A 24,682-nucleotide genomic window follows, 5' to 3' on the forward strand; every position below is an offset into this window, starting at 1 on the left:
TCTGAAGGAGACAGGTATTTCCACCATAACACAAAAGCTTTTTTTTTTTTTAGGATGCAGCTGAAGATGCACATATTAAATTATAAAGACTCGAGAACAGCATTCACAAGAATAAGCAGTTTGAGAGGGGATTTTTTGGCAATGGTCATACTGAGATTGTTACAATCCTCCAGCCCAATAAAAGGACTTTTATTCAGAACAATACAATCTGGAAAGTTAAAAATGGAAATTAATTCAGCCAAATAGCCTGATATGACAACAGACTGGTATGAACATAAAGTGGTTTTTGGTCTTAAGTCCAGCAATCCCTCTCACGGCAAACACCGTGGTAGGGGCTGTTCATATGAGGCAATGAGTGGGTGCACATACACTCGTTCAAAGAAGGTGGACAGAAGCTGGTGTTTTCCACTGATTCCTTTTTCAGGACAACACAGCAAGGAAAAATTCTCTATTCACCTAAGTAACAGTCTGACGTGATATTAGGAACGAGGACTTCTCTAAGCCATCTTCCATTCTTCATTAGAGTACGCTCCCTGGAATGATGCAGGAAAAAGCTCAAGAAGAATTCAGAAGTGCAGCAGTCTTGAGTCAGGGGCTGGATTGTAGCTGGTCTACAGATAGATGGGGCCTTGGGAGCACACAGCAAATGGGCGGGCCCTACAAGTTTTAGTTGTAACTTGTCTTGGATGCTGGTAAATGATTGTTCGGGCTCAAACGCTTTGCCTGGGTATAAAAGAAGGGGCCAAGACATTTGGCCATGGAGAAAAAAAGGTCAGTAGATTGCATATAGACAAAGGCAGTTCTCCCTTTGACAGAGTACTTCCTGAATAAACAGCTGTCACGTGGATCAAGTCCGTTCCTGTCTGGCTGTAGGCCAAACCAATTTCAAGTCCTAGACTACTCCGAGCTTGCTGGCACTTGATACATGACCACAAGCTAAGCCAGCAGCTGTTTAGAGGGTAACCACAGAGCAGAACGTGTCAGAGGAATAGCCGTACACAGCCCACAAAACTTAACCCGCTGCAGTTTTCAGATGCCTGTTTTGGAGTTGATCCAGTTTCGATAGTAAGTCACTCTTGTGTACACTCCTGGTTTATTTGGCTTGCCACATTCATCTCCCCAGCTCACTATTCCCACAAGATACCAGATTCCTCTGGAGTTCGCGTGCACCAGTGGCCCACCAGAGTCACCCTGAGGAGAAAAATGTCAACAGGCAGGAACAAAGTAAACAGCATCCACCTCGCTAATGTAGCAAATTGTTCTGTTACAACCGACAAATATTTGTCTCTAGACTAATTCAACCTCCACATGGTTTACCGACAAGACAGAGGCTGACAGCCTATGTCTAATTCAGCCTCTCCCACTCCACACCCTCACATTTGTATTCTTTCACATGTGCATTATATATAAATCCCAAGCACCTAAGTGCAGACTTCAGCCCATGAGCCATGAAGCTCTTCGTTTATATCTGTCAAGATACTGAACCCTATAAACTCAATCAAGATTCCCCAAAGTATATTTTATTTCTAGGAGACATCACCTCCCATCCCACCTATTTCCTTTTTACTATTACCTCTGAAGAGACTTACCTGGCAGGCATCCACCTGCCCCTCCAAGTATCCAGCACACAACATTCCAGGTGTTATTGCTCCAGCATACACTTGTCTTCTATTACAAGTCGCAGTGCTTATAATTTTCACTTCTGCTTGTCGAAGCTGATTAACACTATAGCCTAGAAGAAATGGCATTAGAATTTGCAGACAGGGTATGCAACTTAAAACACTCAAGGATTAGCAGTAGCCAGATTTTCCTACAGCTTTTCTGCCATTACAGGCAATGAAGGGAGCTACCCAGACAACGTCTCAGGAAGACGTTCCAGCCGCCGCGCCCCCCCCCTCCCCGCCCCCGGCAAAGTCCTTCACTTGTTCCCAAACATAACCCTTCTCCATCTTTCATCCTCACCAGATGCTCTTTAGCATAACAGGGAAAGGGATTTTTGTACATGTTTCAGTATTGAATTCAACTGTAGGCTATAAGATACGTCCTTGATATCATTGGGAAGACCCATTTGGTTAACATTTGTAGCTTTGGACAATCACTACACACCCCAAGAGTCTACCATGAAACACAACCTATATAGTTCAATGGCTCTCATGAGCAGATTTATAGTCCCATCATCTCTAACCTCACTGACATGGACTAATTTGAATGAAGCTCACTTGAGTCATTGGATGAACTGAAGCCTGATTTATGACCGAAGAGAGAATAACTGATGAAAACTGTCATGATAAATCTATGACAAAGCTGAATGGTGAAAGAACTCATGTCAGAGCTAAACCCAGAGGGATTGGACCAGTGGGAATGGAGAACAGAATGTATTCAACCAGCGCAATGCATGCAGCAACAGAAGAAAGCTGCTCTTACTCCTGTAAGGCTAACCTGTAGGGTCTTTCCCCCATATTCCAATTCACTGACCAAGCCAGAAAAAAACGCAGCAAATTAAGTCCACAGGTATATCATTGGCACATGCACCTATCAAACGCCAAGTCTAAGGAACCCAAAATAAACAAAAAACCCCATAAAACTAACAGCAGTCTTCTCAGATACATGTGTGACAGGGCACGGGAAGGCAAGAGACACTCACCATCATTCTCCAAAGCTCCCCAACCTGTGACAAAACACGAAGTGTTCTCTGGGAAAACGTGAGATGCTTCAGGAAGACAGACACTGTGCACATCACTTGTGAACTCAATAGCAGAGGCAAGTTCCACAACAGCCACATCATATTCATGATCAAAGACAAAGTTGCTGTATCTTTCATGAATGATAATTCTTCGGACAAATTTTTTCTGTTTTGGAGGTCTCAGCAGAATTCCAAAGCTGGCAGTCCACCTCCGAGGATCTAATGCTCTGTAAGATATTTGAGGTTATGTCACAGCCACACAAAACAAGGAGGCAAACCAAAGGAGCTTAGCTCTCCATTTAAGCATGAAAGCACAACGTGGCCAGGTTTGCCTAACAGGACAGAGAAGAGCCAAATTTCATTATCTTTCAGCAGATACAGACATAGTGGACCACAAAAAGTCAGAGCATCCAAGAGTCCTAAGGCCTGTAGGATCAGAAAGGTGCTGATGACTTACCCTCTAAAGCAGTGGGCTGCAGTCACTAGCCACGTATTACTGATCACTGATGCACCACAGCGATGGGTCCCATCAAGCTGAATACTAGCCTGCCACGGCCATTCCCCATCCCTTGCACGCTGCCCGCCAACTATTCTCTCCACTCCTGCAAAGGAGAATGTCTGTCTTCGTATTCCACAGCCTGTCAAAGAAAAGGTAGCTCTGCTTTAGCTTATTGAGGGAAATCAGGGTGTTGCTTTGGGAAAGGCCCACATGGCTGCAGGCACAGGCATAACAGGGCAGGGGTGTCAAGAGACAGCCTTCACCTAAAGCAGTGCCTCCAACAGCAGGGAAACCAAGTGTCATAGTTACAAGCATCTCAGGATAGGTGTGGGGTAAACAAAGAAGTTTGGTTCATCAAACCACTTTTCAGACACGCAAGCCCATATGTACTCCCACGGGAACTGAAGGCTGTGTATCTGAGACTCTGTTTATTTTCTCCAATTATAACTGTTTACCTACTTAAAAAAAATATTGCCTCTATAAACCTTGCTTTGTTTGATGTTTGACCAGAGCTGTACAGAGGGAAAGGTAACATACATAGCCATTAGTGTGTCTGTGCATAAAGGTACACACGCTATTAGGCAAAGACATGCACTGATAATTAACCTAAGCATTTAAATTCATATAGCTTTCATAATAAGGCATGTAAGTTTCATCTAAAGACTAAACCTCTCTTGGTACTGTATGAAAAAAAAGCACATCCTTAGTTTGCCTTTTTTTATTAAAAAAAAAAGCTACTTAAAAATTGAGTGTGAAAATACTGAGGAACCCCCACATAAACAATAACCACGCCAGGGCAGCTCTAAGCTTTAATCACACATCACCACCAAAATATGCACAAGACAGACACTGCACATCACTTGTGAATTCAGTGGATGCAATCTTCCCATCATCTGTAACATCCCGCCTGTATAGCAAAGGCAAGACCAACATAGTCAGTAGTCAGACATTAAATGTCACAGAATTGCTGAAGACTAGTTTGCAAAAAAACACAAAACCAAACAAAAAACCCACCCACAAACTAAGCAAAGAAAGAAAGGATTTTGTCAGGTCACCTCCAGGTCAGCCTTGACAACAGCAACAAAAAAATAGTGTCCTCTTCCTCCAACAGTTACTTATAGCCACTGTGCCAACAGCACAGTCATGTATAACTCAGAAGTTAGATCCAAACCAGTTAATTCTCAGAATCCATTTAAAGATGGAAAGCTAACATTCAAAGGCTCCGAGACTAGGTAGGGAGGGGACTTATGCTGTCTCCCTGTTTCCAGAGGAGCTTTAAGACCTCACCAGGGAGCACAGAACAGGGGAGAGACTGAGAACCTGCCCCTCTCCAGGGCTGTGCCACTGCCTTGCTCTCACTGTGGATAGGTCTTCTCTCTCTCCCAGTCTCTGGCGTTTCCCTGTGTATTGCAAGGTTTAGCTCAAATCTGACAGACACCTAATGCCAAACCTTTCTGGAGGGAGAAGGGGGCAGGACGGAAAATGTTTTTCGGAAGGATTCCAGCAAGACTGTTGGCCCACAGCAACCACAGTCCTTGTGCAAAGCTCGCTAACAGCAGCTCATCTGCATGCCCCTTCTTCCCATAACCAACATTAAAGCAAGTGTTTCCCACCACCAAGTCAGAATGTCTGATTCTGTAAACACTACAGAGCCAGCCTGACTGCAAGAAAATGAGCTGAAGTCTTCCCTGGCTCATGCACTGTCTACTGCTCTAGTATCTTTAACAAGTTATTTTTTCAACTTGCATCTCAAAAGCATAAGAATCTTGTAAACACAGAACCTACAGCACCATATCCCTGGACTTTTTCTATAAAGCATTTGTACTTACAGTTGTTTAAAAGGTTATCTCCTTTTTCTTTATTCAACTCTGAAATGAAAAGCAAACACCACAGTGAGTATCTCATACTGCTATGTGATCTAGCACAGACTCCCTCCCTGTACCCAGCAAACACAAATTAAATAGCTTACATTGCTGCATGGAGTGACAGTATGGTAAAAGGAGTAATTTGCTCTGTTGGAGAAGTTCAGTTAAGCCTCTGTTCCTCACCAAAAGTGTAAGGCCAAAGTATACATCTTTCTTGCCTTAGCTCAAAGCTAACAAAAGCAGCAGATGACTGCAAATAGGTCCAAGTAACATCTACATGTGCTGGCAGCTGTGCACGATATAAACGCCTACATGCATTTTTTACGTTCAGTATAGCAAGGTGGTCAAAACAGTCTTCACAAATCCTCAGTGCTGGGATTGACTGGAGCTAAACTGTAACGTTACTGATTTCTTTCCTACAAAAACCCCTCTGCCAGATTCTGATGGTAACCAGCGACAGATTCATGGCAGAGGATTACTGCCCAGGGAACCTCAGGATTTTGTTATGAACGCTTGCTACAGCAATCTGTCAAATAAGCAAAGGAAATGGCAGGGGGTGGAGAAGAGAACCATCTCAGCCTTGCATTTTTTTTAATAGCTTGAGGACTCTGCATTTCAGTATCTGGTGATACAGGTTCTTGTCCAATTCACTGTGTGCCTTAACAAAGTAATCTGTGAACCCATGGTCACAAAGTCGGGCTTTTTTGATTAATTGGGGGGGCACTATCTCATTCAACAGAGCTAAGTCACACAGAGGGAGCCTCTGATGCACAGAGGAGAGCTCACACTCATAAATCAGTGCCAGCATGCTTTAGTTCTTTTCATGCTACTTCTTCCAAGTTCCTGGGCTGTCAGCCATAACACACAATTTTGAAAAGTCAAAAGAAGAAAACAAGAATAGCCTATATTTGCATACTAAAGTGAAACTCATTACACTAAGAACAGCAAAGTATGAGTAACAAATTCCAAGCTAAAAACACAAACCTAAGGCACTTGCCTGTGAGTCTAAGGGTAGACTGGTCAACAGTCAAGAATGTGGAGCTTGTTTTCAGCCTTCTGCGTAACACACTGTTGATGTGACCCCAGCTTGTTGCCTTATTGTCAGCCGAGGCAAATTTAAATACCAGAACAACAGATGCAAACACTCCGCCAGGATCTGGGCTGCAAATCAACAAAAACACAGTGGTGTCATTCTCTTTGCCCACTAATCCTCTTTGTTCTGCTTTGCATTGTCTGCCTTCTTTATATGAGAACAGGTCTGGTCTGCACAGTTGTATAGAACAAATAGCATAGCTGTGCACAAGTAAAAGAAGATGATGACATGTCAGCAGGCACCAAAAGGCTTCATTCTCACTACAACAATAATCAGAGGGGAATTTTCTGGGAACTGTTATAAGCAGTACAGCTGAGAAGGAGAGAAGGGATCACTCCCTTTGGCCTCCACGCAGCTCAGTGTCAGTAGGACACAGATGGCAGTAGGAACAATACAGCAAGTTAAAATCCTCCAACAGATATCCAACAAGCCATTCCTAACAGCCATTCAAAAGACCCAGTTTAGAGCCACAGAAGTTAAAAAGGTCTTTTGACATTTCTTTCCATTTAAGTCACTTGTCCATTTATTGGCCAATTAGCTCCATTGTATCTAAAGACAAAAATCTCAGTATTTTGAGTTATCAGAGCAAGGCATGATCACCTACTGTCAGTATAAAGTATTGGGCCCAATATTTTAGACTAACAGTCTAAAGGAAAACCAACTGAAGCCTAGAGGGAAAGACAGCAGAGATGTAGCTAAGCTGGTCCAGTGCCTAGTTGCACAACAAAGTATTTGTACTGAAAAAAAAAGCTTGGAAGACATACTGTTTGGTCAACCTAAAAGGTGTAAAGAGGTTGCTTGAAGTCTAGCTCCCAAGTTCTGTAATTTCAGTTGATATACAGTATCGGAGGCTTGTGGAAGAAACCAGCAGCAGAAACAATGTAGAACAGTTTAAGGAAATGACTCATTCTATCTAGAGACAAGTAAAAGGGCAAGAAAGCCCAGAAGTGCTGCGAAGAAGGACATTTGTGAGAAGTCTGTCATTCTTTGCCATCTAAGGAAAAATATTCCACAGCAGAATCGAGCCTTATAGAAATACAAGTCCAAACTAAAGTAATGTGAAGGAGAGGGAAGCGATGGCTCTTATCGCTGAGAATGATACATAAAAACTGCAAAGAGAGGAAAGACTTAAAAGCTCTCACACTGAACCTTTATACCTGTATGTCCTACTTGCCTCCTTCCCTCAACTCCGTATCCAGGTATCTCACTGTGGAATCATTTATTCCTTCAGACCTTTTCAGAGAGGGAGGAGAATAGTCACCTTCTGCTGTACACCATGCAGAGGGGTAAACACCAGCCTGAGTTTCTACAGGAAGCATTAAGTGGAATAAAGAGCTGACTCTGCATCTCTCAAGCCCTTAACTAGTAGTGAAGGCTGGGATTACCTAGTAATTCAGTTACTGCACCACAGACAACTGGTGTTGAGGTAATCAAGCTGCAGAAGTATAAGGCCCAATTTCTCTTCCTTACTGACCTCTGAGGGTAACTGAGCTCAGTATTGTGAGCACCAAAGGAGAGCGACAACCAGCCAAGACTTAGTCATCCTGCTGGCGTAATCCAAGCATAAACAACCAGACACACTCCATATGGTCAAGGGGTACGAAGAAAGGATATTTATCACATCCCTGCTTATTCCTGACCTTCACATTACTTACCTTAGACTGACAACATGGGACCTGATGTACCTTTTACTTAGAAAGGACCCCGTGAATACTGCAGATATCTGTTAAAGGAGAACAGTGTATTAAAATACACCTGTAATATGTTCATGCTCTCAAGATATAACAGTCTCGTGAGCCTCCAAAACACAAGAAAATGCCTTCAGATCTCCACCTTTACATCAAAGCTACCGCTAAATTTCCATCAGAGGATGCAGAACCAAAATGAACAGCTGAGTTGGCCGATTTTGCTGTCCCTTCTGCTCTGAGGGTGCCTGTTCCACCACAGGGCTGCTGGAACAGACAGCACCTGTGCTTACCACCTGCTTGTGCACAGTCAGCAATACATCTTTAACCCACTACAGCAAGATTTGAAAGGTAAGGCCAGCCGCATAAGGATGAGGCACAGTCACCTCTGACTTTTTATTTCTAGTCACGCAATCGCAGGACTCTTCACTATAGGTCAGGCAGAAACAGAGAAACATCGTAGCTTACCATGGTTTCAATCTCTTGGCTCAGGTGCCTGAACTCTTCTGTGGTTTGCCTTTCGTACTGAGAGTCGTACTTGACATTGGTAATTAGGAAAGATGCATTGTAATATCGGTCCTGATCTACAGAGGAGAGGAAAAGGAAAGGTGGCTTATCTCCTTCAGTACAATTCAGACACGCACAGCACCTTACAGAGCTTGGCACAAGTAAGGCTCCCAGGCTCTGGCTGTGACCCTGTCAGCTGTAGAATTACAGCTTTAGCAGCACTTTGGGAAAAGCAGGCTCTGGACCATCCTGTTCCTCCATGGACCAACCAGGGGCTCATTTCTACTTTGAGGACCATCCCAAGTAGCTCTAAATTACACCCACTACAACATTTCTCTGGGAACCATCTTCTCATCAGACTGAGGCGAGCACAGCACAAGACGTACCAGCCCACATATGTCCCTTCTGACTCAGTAGACACACTCACTCCTCCCTAGCTGCACTCTGGCATGTCCCTGCCCCTCTGAGAGGCAGGTGGCCCAGAGCTGTTTGCATCCATTCAGCAGTCAGGTTAAGTTTAAAATCTGGCTCTCAGGTGAATGGCAGAAAGGGGCCCCTAATGCAGTTAGCAAAAAGCAAAGCTAAGCTGTAGCTCTGCCTAGTGCTCTGTCTAGCGTCCTAATGCAAGCCATGGCCTTGTTGACTCTCGGTGAGCTGGGACAGCAACATGACTAGTTCCATCCCAGCAGGATGGCATTTCAAAACCCCTCACACTGGTATCTCAGAGACTGGGAACGGAATGACTTGGCTTCATTCATCTGCTACCGAAACTAGGCCCTTGGCAACCAGGACTGACTCGTGGGCTCTAAAAAGCCTAAACCTCTGCCCTCTCTCTTTCTGGAATATCCTCAGCTAGAGGTGTCAGGTTCAGTTTCTGCAAAAACCCTGTTCAAGACCGAGCTTACTACGCATAGCCTGAGTACTAGACACATCCCTGACTTAAAGAGAAGACTACTAGCCTTTGATTAACCATGGATACCAGTGGAGGCACCAGGGCAAGACAAGAAACAAAGAGAGACAATACTTAAATCCCTGCTTCAAGTAAATGACATTTTAAGTATTCTTGCAGGTTTTCTAATCAATTCAGATCTTGAATAGGGTCTAGAACGTTTTCTCATGCAGATTCTATACCAGGGGTGAATTGTAAACCTAAATCACAGTAGCAAGTGAAACACAACAGATTCCTGAACACTTGTGACAACAAAAAGAATGGTGCACTTACCGTGGCACAAAAAAAATGTAATCAAGCCAATGATAAGGGCTAAGCCTACTATCACCGACACAACGATGACTGCTATCTTCCATGGCTCTATACGCCTTGTTGCTCTGTCCATCTGGATAACTATCTGCATTGAAGAAAACAACATGGAGAAATTCAACTCTATTACAAAGACAATAGCACATCCTGAGCCAAATCATATCTAGCACAGCTTAGCTCAGCTGACAAATCTCACAGAATGAGGTAGGTTGGGAAGGACCTCTGGACCCTGCAGGTCTGACCTTCTGCTCAAACCAGGTCCCACTACAGCAGGTTGCTCCAAGCTTTGTCCAGTCAAGTTTTTAGTTTCTTCAAGGACAGAGATCCCCCAGTGTCTCAGGACTCCTGGTCCAGTCTCTGACCACCCTCACAGCAAAAGCTTTTTCTTTATATTTAGTCAGAATTTCCTGTGTTCTAACTTGCCTCCATTGCCTCACATGCACTCCTGAGAAAAGCCTAGAGTTGTGCAGGTATGGCTAGCAGAGACAATTTCCCATCACGAAATATTACACAGATTTCAAGTGCAGCTGACTGCCCACGCAGGTGCCTAAACTGAACATAAATGTAATAATTCATGACTGACAAAATAACTTCTGCACCAAGGATACTCTAGGCTACTAGAGATGCCATATAACATGCAGCTTTGAGTTATTTTTAGTTGGTATGAGTAGTAACATTTATTGATCCCCTACAGAGTTTGGGTTTTATAGCACCAAAACCACACATACATTGTAAGAGACCACATCCTGTCTCCTGCCAGACAGTCTGTCAGAGGGGAGAGAAATAGCTACTCATGTAAACGTGATATGGCAACAAGACTTAGTGACTCGCTGAAAGCCAACAGCAAACCTGTAAAAGGGTTGGGAACTTGACTCACACATGGACAAAGGCACATAAGCCTTTCTCCTCCACTTATGTCCTCCTGTGCAGCATTAAGCAAGAGAACATTAGGAAAACTGCATTTTTGCGCATGTCCTCAGTAGCTTTGTTATAGGATGATGCAAAGCCTTAAGGACAATTATTTCACATCCCCAGTAATTCCACAGCACACTATGTGTGTAATTGTTGTCATGCCATGCACTAAGTCTCTACATCATGGTTGGCATTAGTACAGAGTATCAGAAAAAACATATGGGATAATCTCTCAAAGGTGCCTGGAGTGACAAATGGCAGCAGCCAGCTCTGGGGAGGAAAGACTCAGCTGGCTAGTCACCATGCTGTTTTTACACCCACTGATCCATGTTTGTATTGCCGTGGACCAGACGTACTAAATGCTATTTTCCCCTTTTCAGGCCTACGGCACAGCATTTCTGAGCAAGATCTGAGGAAACAGGGGCAGGAAGGGGCAGAAAGACAGGCAGAGAGAGTAAGTCTTTGCAGGTTTTCTGACTACAAGATAGCAAAGAAGAAATCACAGTGAAAGCAGAGCAGGATACCAGCAGAGGCTCCATCTTAAGAAATGAGCTGAGGGGGCAGATGAGCAGTGAAGGCGAGGATATGATGCACAAATCCAAGACAGCAAAAGACAGTGAAGCAGTGGGAGAGCAGAATGGGGTTATACACTCTGCCCTGAGGGCAAGAAAGCTGAGCAAAGCTACAAGGAAGAGATGGTAAGCGAGGGAAACCAGGGAAAAAAAAAAAATAATGATAGAGCCACAGAGGAAGCTGCTGAGAGGTCTGCACACAGTGATGGTGTGCTCAGCAAGTGACAGGGAAGTTGGAAGCAACTCAGAGTTTAATCTCCTCACATAAAACCTTGGTTTTGGCTAGTGAGAGTGCTGGCAGGTATCCCAGTCCATTGCTTAAGAAGGGAAACTGGCAAGTTTTTACCCACTCAAAACAGGTGGAAAGGAAGAGTTAAACAGGGTAGCTTCAGTCAGCACCACAACTGCAGGTGGTCACAAGCAGCAGCTTAGTGTTACCAAAATACACAGAACAGGTGACCAGGATCAAGCCTTCTGCTTCAGAGTCACATGCTACGGAGAAGCCTAGTACCTCTCCTGTTGTGCCTGCTTAATTGGGAAAAGCTATGTTCTGGCAAGGCACAGTCCAAGTTTTCTCCAAATCTAGCTATCTCTCCACTAGACTGGCTCAGTTCCCTGATGGCAAGGCTTTACAAAATGGACTGTAGGGCAGTTGATAGGAGTCTGAAAGCCCAGGCTGGCCAAGATTACTTTCTTTGGAAACTGCAAGTTGCAGTAAGCACATAATATACGCACACTAGAACTCAATGGTTCCATGGAGGCCTTGACTTCTCACCATCTAGACCTTCACTGTATACATTATCCATTACCCCTGAGGGTTTAACAGATGCAGAGATTCAGATGAAAACCTGAGACCAGTGGGACTGTCCTGCCTCAATTTCTTTGACATGCTGCAACCTTCCATGGAGCATCCTCATCTCATAGCTCAGTCTTTCACAGTCCTAGCTCATGGAATTGCAGCATACCTCATGGGCAGCCAATTACTGCCCTTGACAGCAAGCCCCTTGGCTAACCAGAACAGCCCACTATGGCAATATGCCTCTGCCCCTACTTAGCTACCCACCTCTCATGTTTTAAAGATTCTGCTTTAGCATCTGACTTTGCTCTCCTCACTGGAGAGCTTCTGCTCTCCAGCCTGAGCCCCTGCCATCAGTCTCAATCAGACTGGTTCTCTGTGCTTCAGCTGTCCCCACCCCAGTGTGCTTCCACCTGAATGGCAATCACAGCAACATCCCGCCATTGCTCTTGACACAGAGAACACGCAGCACAGCCCTGATGGCATATGGCTGACTCTGCAGATACTGAGGCAACAGTACTCTTGTTTCATAACCACCAGCTTTCTTGAACTGTATACAGACAGATTTCCTCAAGACATGGCCTTATGCCTAAGCTACAAAAGCTTAAGACTCACACTTGAGAAACTAGCGTCTCGCTGCCTGTGGGACTTGTGCTCTGACAGGCAGCACTGTCCTCCATTTCAATCTGCCTCTATTTCTTTTTCGTGCAAATACCAGCTACATTGACAAACACTGGCAGCACAGACCCCCTTCTCCTCCAACATTTCAGAACCGCTTGCTCTCCACAGGTCACACAGACTTTTCCCTTGCAAGGGGAAACAGATACCTTAGGAACTGCTGCAGTGCTGGGGGAAATGGAAACATGGGAGATGAGGAATAATAACCTCCTCCACTTCTGATACTGATTTCACTTTAAATTTTTTTAAGAAAACAGTTTAAAGGAAGCACTTCCTTTTCTACATTTCTACATTCATATAAGTAATAAATTTGTATATAGGATATACAAATTAAAGTGGAAATACCTCTTCAAACCCAAACCAGTTTCCTCCCTTTAGCAGGATGCTCTCAACTTCCATCTTGCTAAGATAAGTACCAGAACAGGAAAAAAATCTCTTGTGCAGTGGAAGCACCAAGCCTCATCACCTCCCACAGTGTACAGTTGCCAGTATGTATCCTTCAACTGTGATGCCTGTGTGCAGGACCCAGCTCAGCAGCCCCCATTTTTTTTCGGTCTATTTTATCAGCAGACATGCTAGTCACCAGTTGTGCAGAAGGGTTGGGAAAGAAAAACTCTCCTGTTTTTAGCTTTTTAGGAAATAGCTAATCTTTTGCCACTCGTTTCAGGAATCAGCATGAATGCAGGAGCAAATGGTCTTGTTTGGCCCCAAATCAGCTATCCTCTACTCTTTGAAGAACAGCTCAAGTGCAGGCAACACCAAATGTGTATTGCTTATATTAGAGCAGCATATATTTCCAGTAGTGCCCAGGAGTTCTAGCCTTTGACACTGTCATGCTAGAGTCTGTATTCACAAAACAAAACACACTCACAACTAGGTCTGGTTTTGAGCCTGCCTCTGCTGAGACCTACTAGGATGTTTAGTGAAAGACAGTTCTTGTTCAGGTTATGTCCACTCAATGCATTCAGTCATTAATCACACACATTATACCTCCAACCAGCTCCTTCGCCCCCCTAGGCTTTTTGTTATTATGCCAGGACTGTCATGCTCTACCAGAATAACCACCTGACAGGGATTCCTGTGTCTGGGACATCCATCTCTGTAGTTAAATAATTCAGTGGCAGGTGGATCCCCCTGTTTAGGAATCAGACTTCTGCATGGTCTTCTCTGCACTCTAGTAACCAAGAAAACTCCGCTCCACCTAGCAACACTCACTGGCTAGAGAAACACTGATCCTCTGCAGTGCTGATGAATGCAGAGGCAGAGATGATCTCATTGCCTTCAACCATAGATGCATCCTTTCTTTCTTCTTGTGGCAAAGAGGCACTGCTTAATGGATAAGCGTTCTCCTCAGAAGACCCCCAATACCACAGCTGTCTGTGTAGATGCCTTCCAGAGTCAGGTGTTTTGTACAGCCTCGCATTTCTTGCTTCCTTATACTACACGCTTTGATTTTTTTACTGCCCAAACTCCAGTAAGCTGCGAATTAACTTTCAGGGGGGCAGACAGGGGAATTCAGGTAACACCAATGCATTCATCCTCCAGCATGGATGAGGATAACTTTCATTCTTCAAGAGCAAACCTTAACAAGAGATTAAAGCCAGACTCCACCAGGAAATCTCCAAGGCTGACTCTTCTCTGCTCTGAAAACCACCTCCTCACAGTCTGTGTCTGGCAGCTTTCAGTCTGCAGTGAATTAGCAAGAAGTTTCAAACCTAAGATCTTTTAGTTCAATACAAAATTGCTTATCTTGGCAATATATGGATGAACATTAGACCTCCTCCAGCAATCCCTGTTCTCATTTAAAACCACACTTCATTCCCAAGGAGCCCAAGACAATCCATGGAGACAGCAGCAGCTGACAATTTCATATCACAGTTCATTTGGGTCTAGAAATGCAAACTATTAAGTCTCCTAGTTTACACACCTTGGCTCTGAGCCAAAGAATGTGTTTTGATCACTAAAAAGTTACTCCATACTGAAAAAAATTAATCTGAATGAACTATCTTGGAAATAGCTATGTTTGTATAGAATTACATTATTTTAAACACAGTAAAGTTGCATTTAGAGAGAGATATACTAAATCAAGCCTCGATACAGAATATTTTAGTAAGTGAAATACAGCAAGAAAAAGCTACATTAATGGTTATTGGCACATTAGGAAGAAGAATTGTACTGAAATTTTAAGGAGCTAAAATTGTCTGATCTTCCTTGTGAAACCAGATAAGATTTCAGGTTGGGTTTCTGATTTACCCCAAATGAATTCTTCACCTTCCAATTTGCAACATTTACCCAAAAGCAAAAGACAAGCACAATACACAGGTGACAAGCTGTTTTTCCTCTCTCATCCTGTACTGAACTCCCTAAAAGGTTACATTGTGTTCATTCACAATGCAAATGATGAAAGTTCAACTCCCACCTCTGCCTGACAGGATTTGATTCACTATATTGAGCTTATCCATCTCTTCCAGTTGAGCTACTGTGTGTTATCAAAAGCCTCAGTAAGAACAATACCAGAAAACTGATCAGGAAATGTCTTTTCAGGTAAGAAAAGGAAGTCTAACTTTATCATCTGTGTCCTAAGAAAACACCCTCATCACTGAGCTGCTGCATACGCAGGGAACAGCTACCCTGTTCTGTTTTACAGATCTGCCCTTGACATTTTTTGACTTCTTAAGCTAAGCCCTCATAGTACCCCAACCTAGATTTGCTTTTAGATGAATCTTTTTCTGGTACCAGCTGTTTACTGAAGGTGTTTTGCCAGGCTCTGCATAGAAGAAAACATGCAACCTCTTCTATCTGATCTGCTGCTGTCTTCCTATAATAAATTTATTATTATATTTTTTATTATTATACCCCTGCTCACTGATACTCCAATACTCTCAGAAGAGCCAGTGCCAGAGTTTGGGTGGCACATCTGCTGATGAGGGTCTCTCCACATTTATAGCCATGACCAGTTTTTCCATTCACAGATGGATTCAGGCACATTGCTACAATCACTCTTCCTAGAATCACAAGACAACTGAACAGACTAATCTGCTGGCCTGGTGAGTGCAATTTGAAAATCCAGACGAGGTCCCTGAAGCTATCTACCTTGGCTGGGTGGTTGGGAATAGCAGCAACTGAAATACATCTGGCTTAGTCCAGGAGTCCTGTAGCAAAAGCACAGGGCCACGAAGCAAGACATGCTAATTCCACTCCCACCAGCAATCACACCAACCCAACGCTTCTCCTCCACTCTTGTGGCATACTCGGGACACACACTTCGAAGAGAATGGGACAACAACCTCTACTACTTTGGGCATCGAAACAGAAGCAGCTAGTGCCTGCCTAAGTACTGCAAGACCCTTGTTTGGATGAGGTCAGTTACCTACCAGCATCAATCACTCAATGTTTGATATCTCCCAAAGCAATTCTGATACAATGGAAGACTTCCAAACATTGAAGGGATCTGCTGAGGGAAACAAAATGTGTGTGTCCTTCTATGCGTCACGCTGAATCAGCTTGATCTCCCCACACCCTCAAACATCCTACAAAAACAGTAGGTGCTGCATGCCACCCCTCTGCAGTCAGATAAAGCATCACTAATATATTTGCCACTTACTAATTGAGCTTCTCCCCTTAACCATCCAATTCTACCAAGGTCTCACTGCTTTCCAGGAGCACACTTAGCTGGGCAAAGACAACAGCTCCAGATACTGTTCTGTCATTTGCATCAAGATTCAAGGGCAGCATTCAGTCTCTGGGATGTGTTAACTCAGAGCTTACCATATCCATGATGCCAAAATGCTGCTCGTACAGGCTTCCCTGATTATTTGATCACCAAATAATTTGTGCAATCAGCACAAAAGGTTTGTTGTTCCTTACTCATCCATTTTGCATGCAGCTTTTTGGAGGTTATGAACTCTTTAATTGTTGGGATAGAGCTAGCCTCCTGTATTTCTACAACAGTCTGTGGGACATAACTGTAATGCCAACAACTGAAATATCCTTGATCGATAACGCATCTTTCTACAGCTGACTACCACAGCCAACATCCTGAGAAAGACTCCCATTCTGAAATAAGCTTTAGTAGAACTAGGAGGGCTATTCACTACATATGGACTTTACAATCTGCATGAACATGAGAGAGTCCATCCCAGCGTAAAGTAAACCTTAAGAACATGGCCACTGATTGCAATCAGTTTAGGATAAAGTTCTACAACTCCTACGTCATCTTTACCGCTCAGATTTCCACTTCTAGTTGTGTTGGCCATAGACAAGTACCTTATTCTGTTAGTTCAGCAGTCCCGGAATATAGCAGTAGATCTCTGCTTTTCAGCCTCTGAAAATAGCTCTGCCTGCCTTCCTTCATCCCGCTTTGACTGGTTGAAATCTACTCCAGAAGCGAGACACCAAACAAGCAGTTATAGTCTTTACGCATTTTCGGTTTGATTTTCATTCCAAGGCAGGGTGGGTGAAATGGTCTGGTGCCAGATTTGGTGCATTTCCAAGCTGATTCTGCACAGATTAACACTTCACTGGCTGCATACAAAGCCCATGAAAATAAACAAGAGCACAAGAAGCTACTTTTACCTACTTTACTCCACTCACCCTCCTGTACCACGCTATTAGCTCAGTGGCTGTGACTGCAACATATTCTAACCGCAGTAGCACGAAGAGCAGGTTAGAGTCAGGGCACAGTGAGATGACTCTCACCTGCTCCCCTGCTGCAACCTTCAGTAGCCATAGGCCACCTTGATTTGTCACCATACCATGCTGTAGAGGAGCTGGGGAATTCTCAGAAAACAAATGCATTTTGGGTGAGGAGAAAGGGCGAAATATCAGAAGGATTACTGATGTATGGAGGGCAGCTCAAATCAGAAGTAAGCTCAGAGCTAGCGCCATTCTCCCCACGCCCTCAGTCAAAGCTCAAACTGCCCTATGAATCTATGCATGATATAGGCATGCTGCCCAAACTACCAAGGAGCAAGTCAGAAGGCTGTGGCACTCACCTCTGGGTATCACTGAGAGGTCAGCAAGCAGCTCTTCTGTCTGGGAAATGCACTGTCCCGAACACCACAACGCACTATGCTGCATCTCAGCATAGACTTGAGGCTTTATCTCCCAAATTAGGAAAGAAAGGAGTCATAGGCAAGTCAGAACAAACAAGTCCAGCAAGTCTCAGTGTCAGAGGCTTACCCAGTAGCATGATTCCTCCCCTAAAACAATAACAATACACTTCTTTCATCACACCTTTCATCCAGGAATCCCGAAGCCTTTTCAGAGCATTAACTACACCCTGCAACACCCCGAATCAGAAGAGCCATGAAAATCTTGCAAGGACGCAGAGTTTATTTCCTTCTTTGGTATAATTAAAAACAAATCAGAAATTATGGGCATGACCAACGCAGAAAATTTGCATGTTCTAAAGAGACAATGTTCAGTCCCAGGCCAGATACGGAGCTGACATAAATTGATGTAGATTCAGTGGCATGTGCCTCTTAACTACATTGAACTTCCTTGAAATTGGACATTTGGCCAGACAAGAACTTGCCCCCATAACAACAGCTACATTAAAGTTTGTCATTCTTCTTTAACTCCTTAGATGTTAATTTTAATTGTGGCCACCTAGCCACACACACATTTGTGTCCTGCAAAAATTCTTCTAGGTCATAAACATTTGTGATAGAAATATTTGCAGGTTGTCTAGATAAGCATTTCTACCTGTGCTAGTTACAGCAAATTAACTGGCAAGTCAATTAGCACAAGCACAAATTCTAACCTAAAGTAGCATTTCTCAATCTTTTCTTGGGAACCCTTTCTCCAATTTTAAGTTTTCTCAGTTCCACCAAACTTACTAGAAGATATATATGCCCACATAGCCTCACACACAGATTTGTTTCAGAAAGCAAATAAAGAAGACAGATCATCACAAGATACGCATGTGGCACATATTTTCTTTGCTTTGCTGCAATAAAGTTTCTAACATCTAGGGACTCTTTTCCTCCACCTTAATGACCTTCATTTGACCCCTCTACAGCTCAGGGATCACCAGCTTAGTAACACACTTATGCAAATGCATTTTACATAGCTAGAGCTCTTCCTTCCAACTTATATCAGGTCCATAGCCAAGTAACAGGAAGACTGCCTTTCTGGGAAGGCCAGCTTCTTTTGAATGAAACATAGGCTAAAGATAAGCCTCAGCTTCTCATAATTTGGATTCAGTCAATGTCTTAGCATAATTTGTTACAAAACACAATGAATACAGTTGCTAGTGATGCACACAACATAATTGCTTCTCAATACTTTAACTGGAAGCTGCATTGCCATCCCATATAGGAACACTTCTATTGAGTCAGTCCAGATGTGCAAGAGAAATGCAGTTAGAAGCCTAGCTAGAGGGTGACAATTTCCAAGGGTAAAGTATCAAGTGTTATATGATTACCTGACCCGTGTGTAGATGGTGCAAAGACGTATTCATTCCAGGCAGCCCATGATCCTCAGAGACAGAGCCCTTTCTTGTGACTTGATCACGGCATAGGGGGAAGAATGCACGACACAGAGGCTTCATGGCAATCTCTGAACGGTCTCACCTCCAGGCAAAACACCTATTGCTGCTCAAGGAAAGAGGTTAAACTGAAGAGACTTTTTAGGGCACTGAAAAGCTCTTCCAGCCCTAGTTTCATGGCAGGAAGGCACAAAACTGATAAAGGATGTAATAATCCTGGTCAATGGTCCCCTTTCTGCACAAGGTGTCTGTGTATCTTTTTGTACTGACAATACTTCCCTGGGGCAAAAACCCCAGCTGAGAAAAAAGGACAGGCAATAGCCATTCAGTGGCAATAGCCACTGAATAGTGGTTCAGTTACCAGGTACCTAACAGGTTTGGCTCCTGATTCCAGAGACAATGTACTGATGTGCTCGCTGGAGCTACACTGACAAGCTTCAAAAAAAGTCTGGACACGTTGGGAAATGCTGGGAAGGAGGCAGGGGTTATGGTCTACCTGGGTACCACATTAAAGAAAGAAGAGAGATTCTGGATGCAGAACGTAGATCCCAAAGACCAGGACCCCCATCCTAACACAGCTGGTGAGGAGGCAAAGACTCAATGTATAACTAAAGCAATGGAGTAAGGAAGAGAGCCTCAGGTTCATCAGGACTGGGGAAGCTTCTAGAGTAGATTAAGCCTAGCAAAAGATGACCAGATTTCCACCTGAACTGGGAGGGAAACGGGATCTGCACTTCACATCAGGAAGATCATACAGAAATTTCAAACTGACAAGTAGGAGAAAGCAGACTGGTGCACACAGGATGCACTGTTCTGAATCCTATAGCAACCTCAAGTAAAGAATAGGATAGAAGTTGACAAAAGTCAAATAGTAAACAAAAGTAGTAAAAAAAAAGTCTGATATGAACAGGATAAAGCGACAGAAAGCCAAAACAATGCTTTCTATGTTTCAAAGAATTCTCTGAGAAGATAATGATGGCACAGACCCAGGACGCTTACCTTAAACAAGGACGTGGGCACAGCAGGTATAAAGGAAACATGGTGGCAGGAAGGCAATGGAATGCAGAAATCCCAGGAAACTATTATTTCCAATTATTTTAAATACTCTGAAGTAAAATGTGAAATCTTTACATTGACCACTCAGATAATACTAGATTTCTAGATGCTGTGAATAACTGTTTCAGGAACAGGCAGCTAGGAAACCCACAAAATGGGAAGCAACCCTTGATTCAGTCCTGACCAGCATACACAATTGGTTTATCATATTTCTGCCATGTACCTAAACTATATCAGCATCAGATTCAGCATTTCTACAGACCCCCAGAAGATCAGTTACTGCCATGCTCAATTTCAAAGACAGGAACCACACAAAAGTAGAAAAATCAATGAACATAAAAGGGGAACCTTAAAGAACTGCATGTTTTCTGGAGACAGAGAGACTATTTCAAGACATCATGTTAGTCTCACAGCAAATGCATCCTGCCTGCCAAAGGAAAAAAAGCCTTGAGGGAGCCTAAAGCTAAACATAATGGTATTTAAAAAAAAAAAACCCACAAAACAAAACACACCATTGGGGGCAAGAAAGCATACTTAAGAAAAGCTGAAAAAAATGAAAGGGTTATAAACTCAGGCACAAACTGAAAGAAAAAAAAAAAACCAACAAACCCAAAGTTAGGCAGAAGCATAGCAGAACCATCTAGCTGATATTTCTTGGGAGCAAAGTATCAGTATAAGAAACTGGGGGGAAAGCCAACAAAGTGATGAAGATCAGGTAGCACTCTTCCAGGGTGAAGGATGGAAAAACTGCATTATCGATGATGGTATACAGCCTCTCACCCAACACTACTTTATTGCCAGAAGAGCGAGGGAAATCTTTCCGAAAAAGCATTCTAAAGCAAGCATGGGGAACCTTTGGCAGCGTAGTATGATATACAAAATGGCCACATTAGCACAAGCAACTAAGTAATAAAAGTAGCAGGTATTTCTATAAATATGCTGTATGGGATAGAATCATCACAGCTTTTGTAAAGCAAAGTGCTGCCTTGCAAACCTACGTCAATTCCTGAGCAGGCCAACAGCTGGTGCATAAGGCAGATCCAATTGATAATGTCTGCTTGGATTTCCAAAAGAAATTAAATAAGATCTCTCACAAAAGCCTCTTAAAAGATCTGAGCTGCCATGGGATATGAAGGCTTGAGATGGAAAACCACTTGAGAGGAAACACAGGAAATAAGTGATAACGCTTTTTGTGAAGCCAGGTCACTATCTCACAGGAATCTCTGCTATATTCATAAATGGTCTGGAAAAAAGAAATACTGAGGTGACAATCATCCAATGATAACTGTCTACTCATGACAGTAAAGAGAAAAACTACAACATGCTGCAGAAACATCTTATAATATTGAGATACTAGGTAATAAAACAACAAATGAACTTCAGAATGAAAAAGTATAAAGTGACACACATACAGAAAAAACAGCCCTAACCTTACCTACTAAGTGTCAGGTGTTGAGCTGGTTATTCTTTTCAGGAATAAGATTGAGGCAGAGTCTCCTATGAGAATATCAACTCAGGAGCAGACAAAAACCAAGAGGAACACTAGAAACTACTTGTAAGGAGAACAGAAAAGCAGAAAGGGAACAAACATATCACAACATTAATCCACATCACGCCTGTATCCTGAATACTGCGTTAAATTCTGGTCCATTTGCCCATCTCAAAGCCAATACAGAGGAACTGTAAAAGATCCCAAAAGAAGCAGCACAGCTGATCAAAGGAACAAAGCAGCTTCTATGCATGGAATGCCTGAATAGACCAGGATTCTGCAACCTGAAAAAGGTATGGAGGAAGGGATAGGGGTCTAGAGAGTAATGTGTGGAGTAGTGAAAGTGAACAGGAAAACACTATTCACTGTTTCTCCTCACACAATAACTAGGGGACTTCAAACAAGAGCAGCAGGTTTAAAACAAGCACGAGAAGATACCGTCGTATAATACACAGGTAAGGTATGTGACTCCTTGCTGCAAGGTATGTAAAATGCCAAATATTTTGCACATTTAAAGAGAATAATCACTTTTCTGGAAGAAAATGCCACATAGAGCTCTTAAATATGATGATTTCACCTTTGTAATCCAAGAATTTCCTGACTCAAATCATTGGAAGTTTAAAAAACACTCTCAGGAAGCACCATAATCTCAATGCTGTGTTCTCATCTTCCCTAGGTGTCCTCCATTGACTACCCACAAGTCTCTAGTTCATTTAGCTGCCAGGCATTCCTTCATAATAATAATGAAGTATTATTAATCCTGTGATAGAACAATTGCCAGCTTGGGATCAATGTTTTCCTCAACTGTCTCCTGAACAAAACGTGGGCTGACCTGCCTAGCTAGATCAGTAGCCACAGGAAGGATGTATTGGTGTCTGCTCTTAGACAGTTAAGGAACCCATAGCAGCCCTCTCATCAGAATAGTTCAGTTGAAAGAGTCCTGCAGTGATCATCTAGTCCAACGGCCAAGAAACTGTAGACACCATGTTTCTCGGCCCTCAACAGTGCATTCAGCTCAGGTTACAGAGGAAGCTTGTGCTTTGCAGCAGCATGCATTCCTGGCTACAGATCACCCTATCTGTATGGTATCTGTATCTGATGACACATCAGACTCCAGAAAGGGGCTGTGGCCTCCCAGGTGAGCTGAATGGTGTTCCTCTGATCTGAGAGAGCCTAAAGGGGTGTCACAAAAGCAACAGCCACTGTCTTTTTGGAAATTAGTTTCAGACACACACTTTTTCTGGATTCCCCCAAAGCTTGGCAAGTGAGGTATGGTATACAACAGGCACTTACCTGAAGTTAAGGCAGAAAATTACTGTCTTTCACATGCAGACACTGGGATGTCATCAGTTCATCAGTGATTGATGAGCCAAGCATGTTCTTCATCTTTTCTCTTCCAGAGGTGTCCGGTTACCAAGGCACCTGCCAAGGAAACAAAAAACACTTTATTCATAACAATCCTAAATTAATATTAGGATAGAAGACTCCCGAGAGGATATTTGCATTTACAAAGGTTCTTGCCAGACAAATTGCTTAGCTCTTTTGTTAGGACAATAGCTCAATACTGAAAAAGTCAATACTGATCCAGTGCTGCCACCCTAAATACAGCTCTTGAGGCAGGCAGCTACCAGGCAGCCTTCCTGAATAGAAAAGCTGAAGGAAACTTAGGCTACACCTTTGTAGCCACAAGTTTAAGAGAGTCCAGTCCTCAATGCAACACATTGACTCTTTCACAGTTGTGATCTGCAGATACATTTGGGAAAGAAAGGAAGGCTGCCTATGGGCTGTGCAAGTTGGAATGGAAAAGCCTAGGCCTGTATAATTAAAGTCACAAAAAAGTTTGCAAAGCAGGTCTGTTGTTACCCGTTACAAACGCAAGTCCAAATTTCATAGCTTATGCTTTTCCTCATAGTTACACACAAGTATCTTCCAATATATTAGCAATATTTTAAATATTCAGCACAAATATATTTTATAGTAGTTCTTTCAAAGTATTCAGGAAAGGCATATTCAAACTTCTGTATGAGGAAAAAGCACAGTATACACCCAACACACCTTACAACTTGGCTTGTCCCTAAGTTTGAGTGTCCTTTCCCACAAGATGCATGTGGCTCAAGTGTATCTGCCACTGGATTTTGGTCACATTCATTTGCCTTTACAAACACCAATTATTAGACTGCACAAACTGGCACACAAAGTTTGTTTTGGCTCATCTTTGTACAAGTGGGTTTCCAAAGAGAAAATCTGCGTATTCAAATAAACCCAAAATTTCCTAACAAAGGACTCAAAACCAGGGTTCCAGACCATGATTCTTTAAACCAGATATTTAGGAGCAGGAAACTTTTAAAGATGTGGAATTTCCCAGGATAAACTCTAGTTAGACAAACTTCACTAAACACAAAATGGCAGCCAAGAACCCAGTGTGCCTGCAGCCTCGCACACTGACCAGCACGCAGGTTCCTCTGCCCAGGCTAGCAGTTAGGCCATGTGAGCACAATACCTTTGCATGGCAGGTGCTGAACTATCCCAGTAACAGACCTGCCTGTGCTTCTCTGAAGACCTAGCTCCAAATCCTCACCTAGTAGTTAAAATAAAGCTCCTGAAAAACAAAATCCAGTCACTTTTCCGGAAGCCGTCAACCTGCTTTATCAGGCTCACAGAAACGATAGCTACTAAACCTTCACCTTCCTTTCTGATTTTATTGAGGGAGTATCCTTCGTTATGAAACTTCAGGAAACAAGAGAAGCTTTCAATACACAAGGACCTTCATCCACTTTTTGCTTTTTTTCTTGGTAGCGCTGCTGCAGCTGAGACTGTCATACGGCTGTGTTTGATTACAGTCACCAGAGGATTTGCTGCCAAGTTCATTTTATTAATAGTCTGTTTAATTAAAGTCCAAATATGCTTGGAACTTCAAGCCTTCAGTCCAACTTTGGAGCCTGCTCTAGCCTGACACTTGTCTACCTGGTATGTTCAAACCGGATCATCTTGCTGATGCCAGGTCCCCCTGAACATGAGAATCAAAGTAATACACAGGCACAATAACTGCAGGAACTGCAGCTGGAAGAAACTTGACACAAAGCTAGACTTTTTTTTTTT

The 24,682-nt window shown here is 43.1% G+C and overlaps 1 protein-coding gene across 1 annotated transcript; it reads right to left on the bottom strand.

Moving 5' to 3' along the window:
- Positions 1–1,029: 1,029 nt before the first annotated feature.
- Positions 1,030–17,635, bottom strand: LOC104083735 (transmembrane protease serine 11E-like). Its single transcript, XM_009587339.1, is given in 10 exon segments — positions 1,030–1,191; positions 1,590–1,732; positions 2,645–2,910; positions 3,141–3,321; positions 5,012–5,050; positions 6,045–6,208; positions 7,796–7,863; positions 8,294–8,409; positions 9,555–9,678; positions 17,543–17,635. Coding segments are annotated over 10 exon segments (1,356 nt in total).
- Positions 17,636–24,682: the final 7,047 nt, after the last annotated feature.

Source organism: Fulmarus glacialis, unplaced genomic scaffold (assembly GCF_000690835.1).
Source record: "Fulmarus glacialis isolate BGI_N327 unplaced genomic scaffold, ASM69083v1 scaffold1371, whole genome shotgun sequence".
NCBI classification, from domain to species: Eukaryota; Metazoa; Chordata; class Aves; order Procellariiformes; family Procellariidae; genus Fulmarus; species Fulmarus glacialis.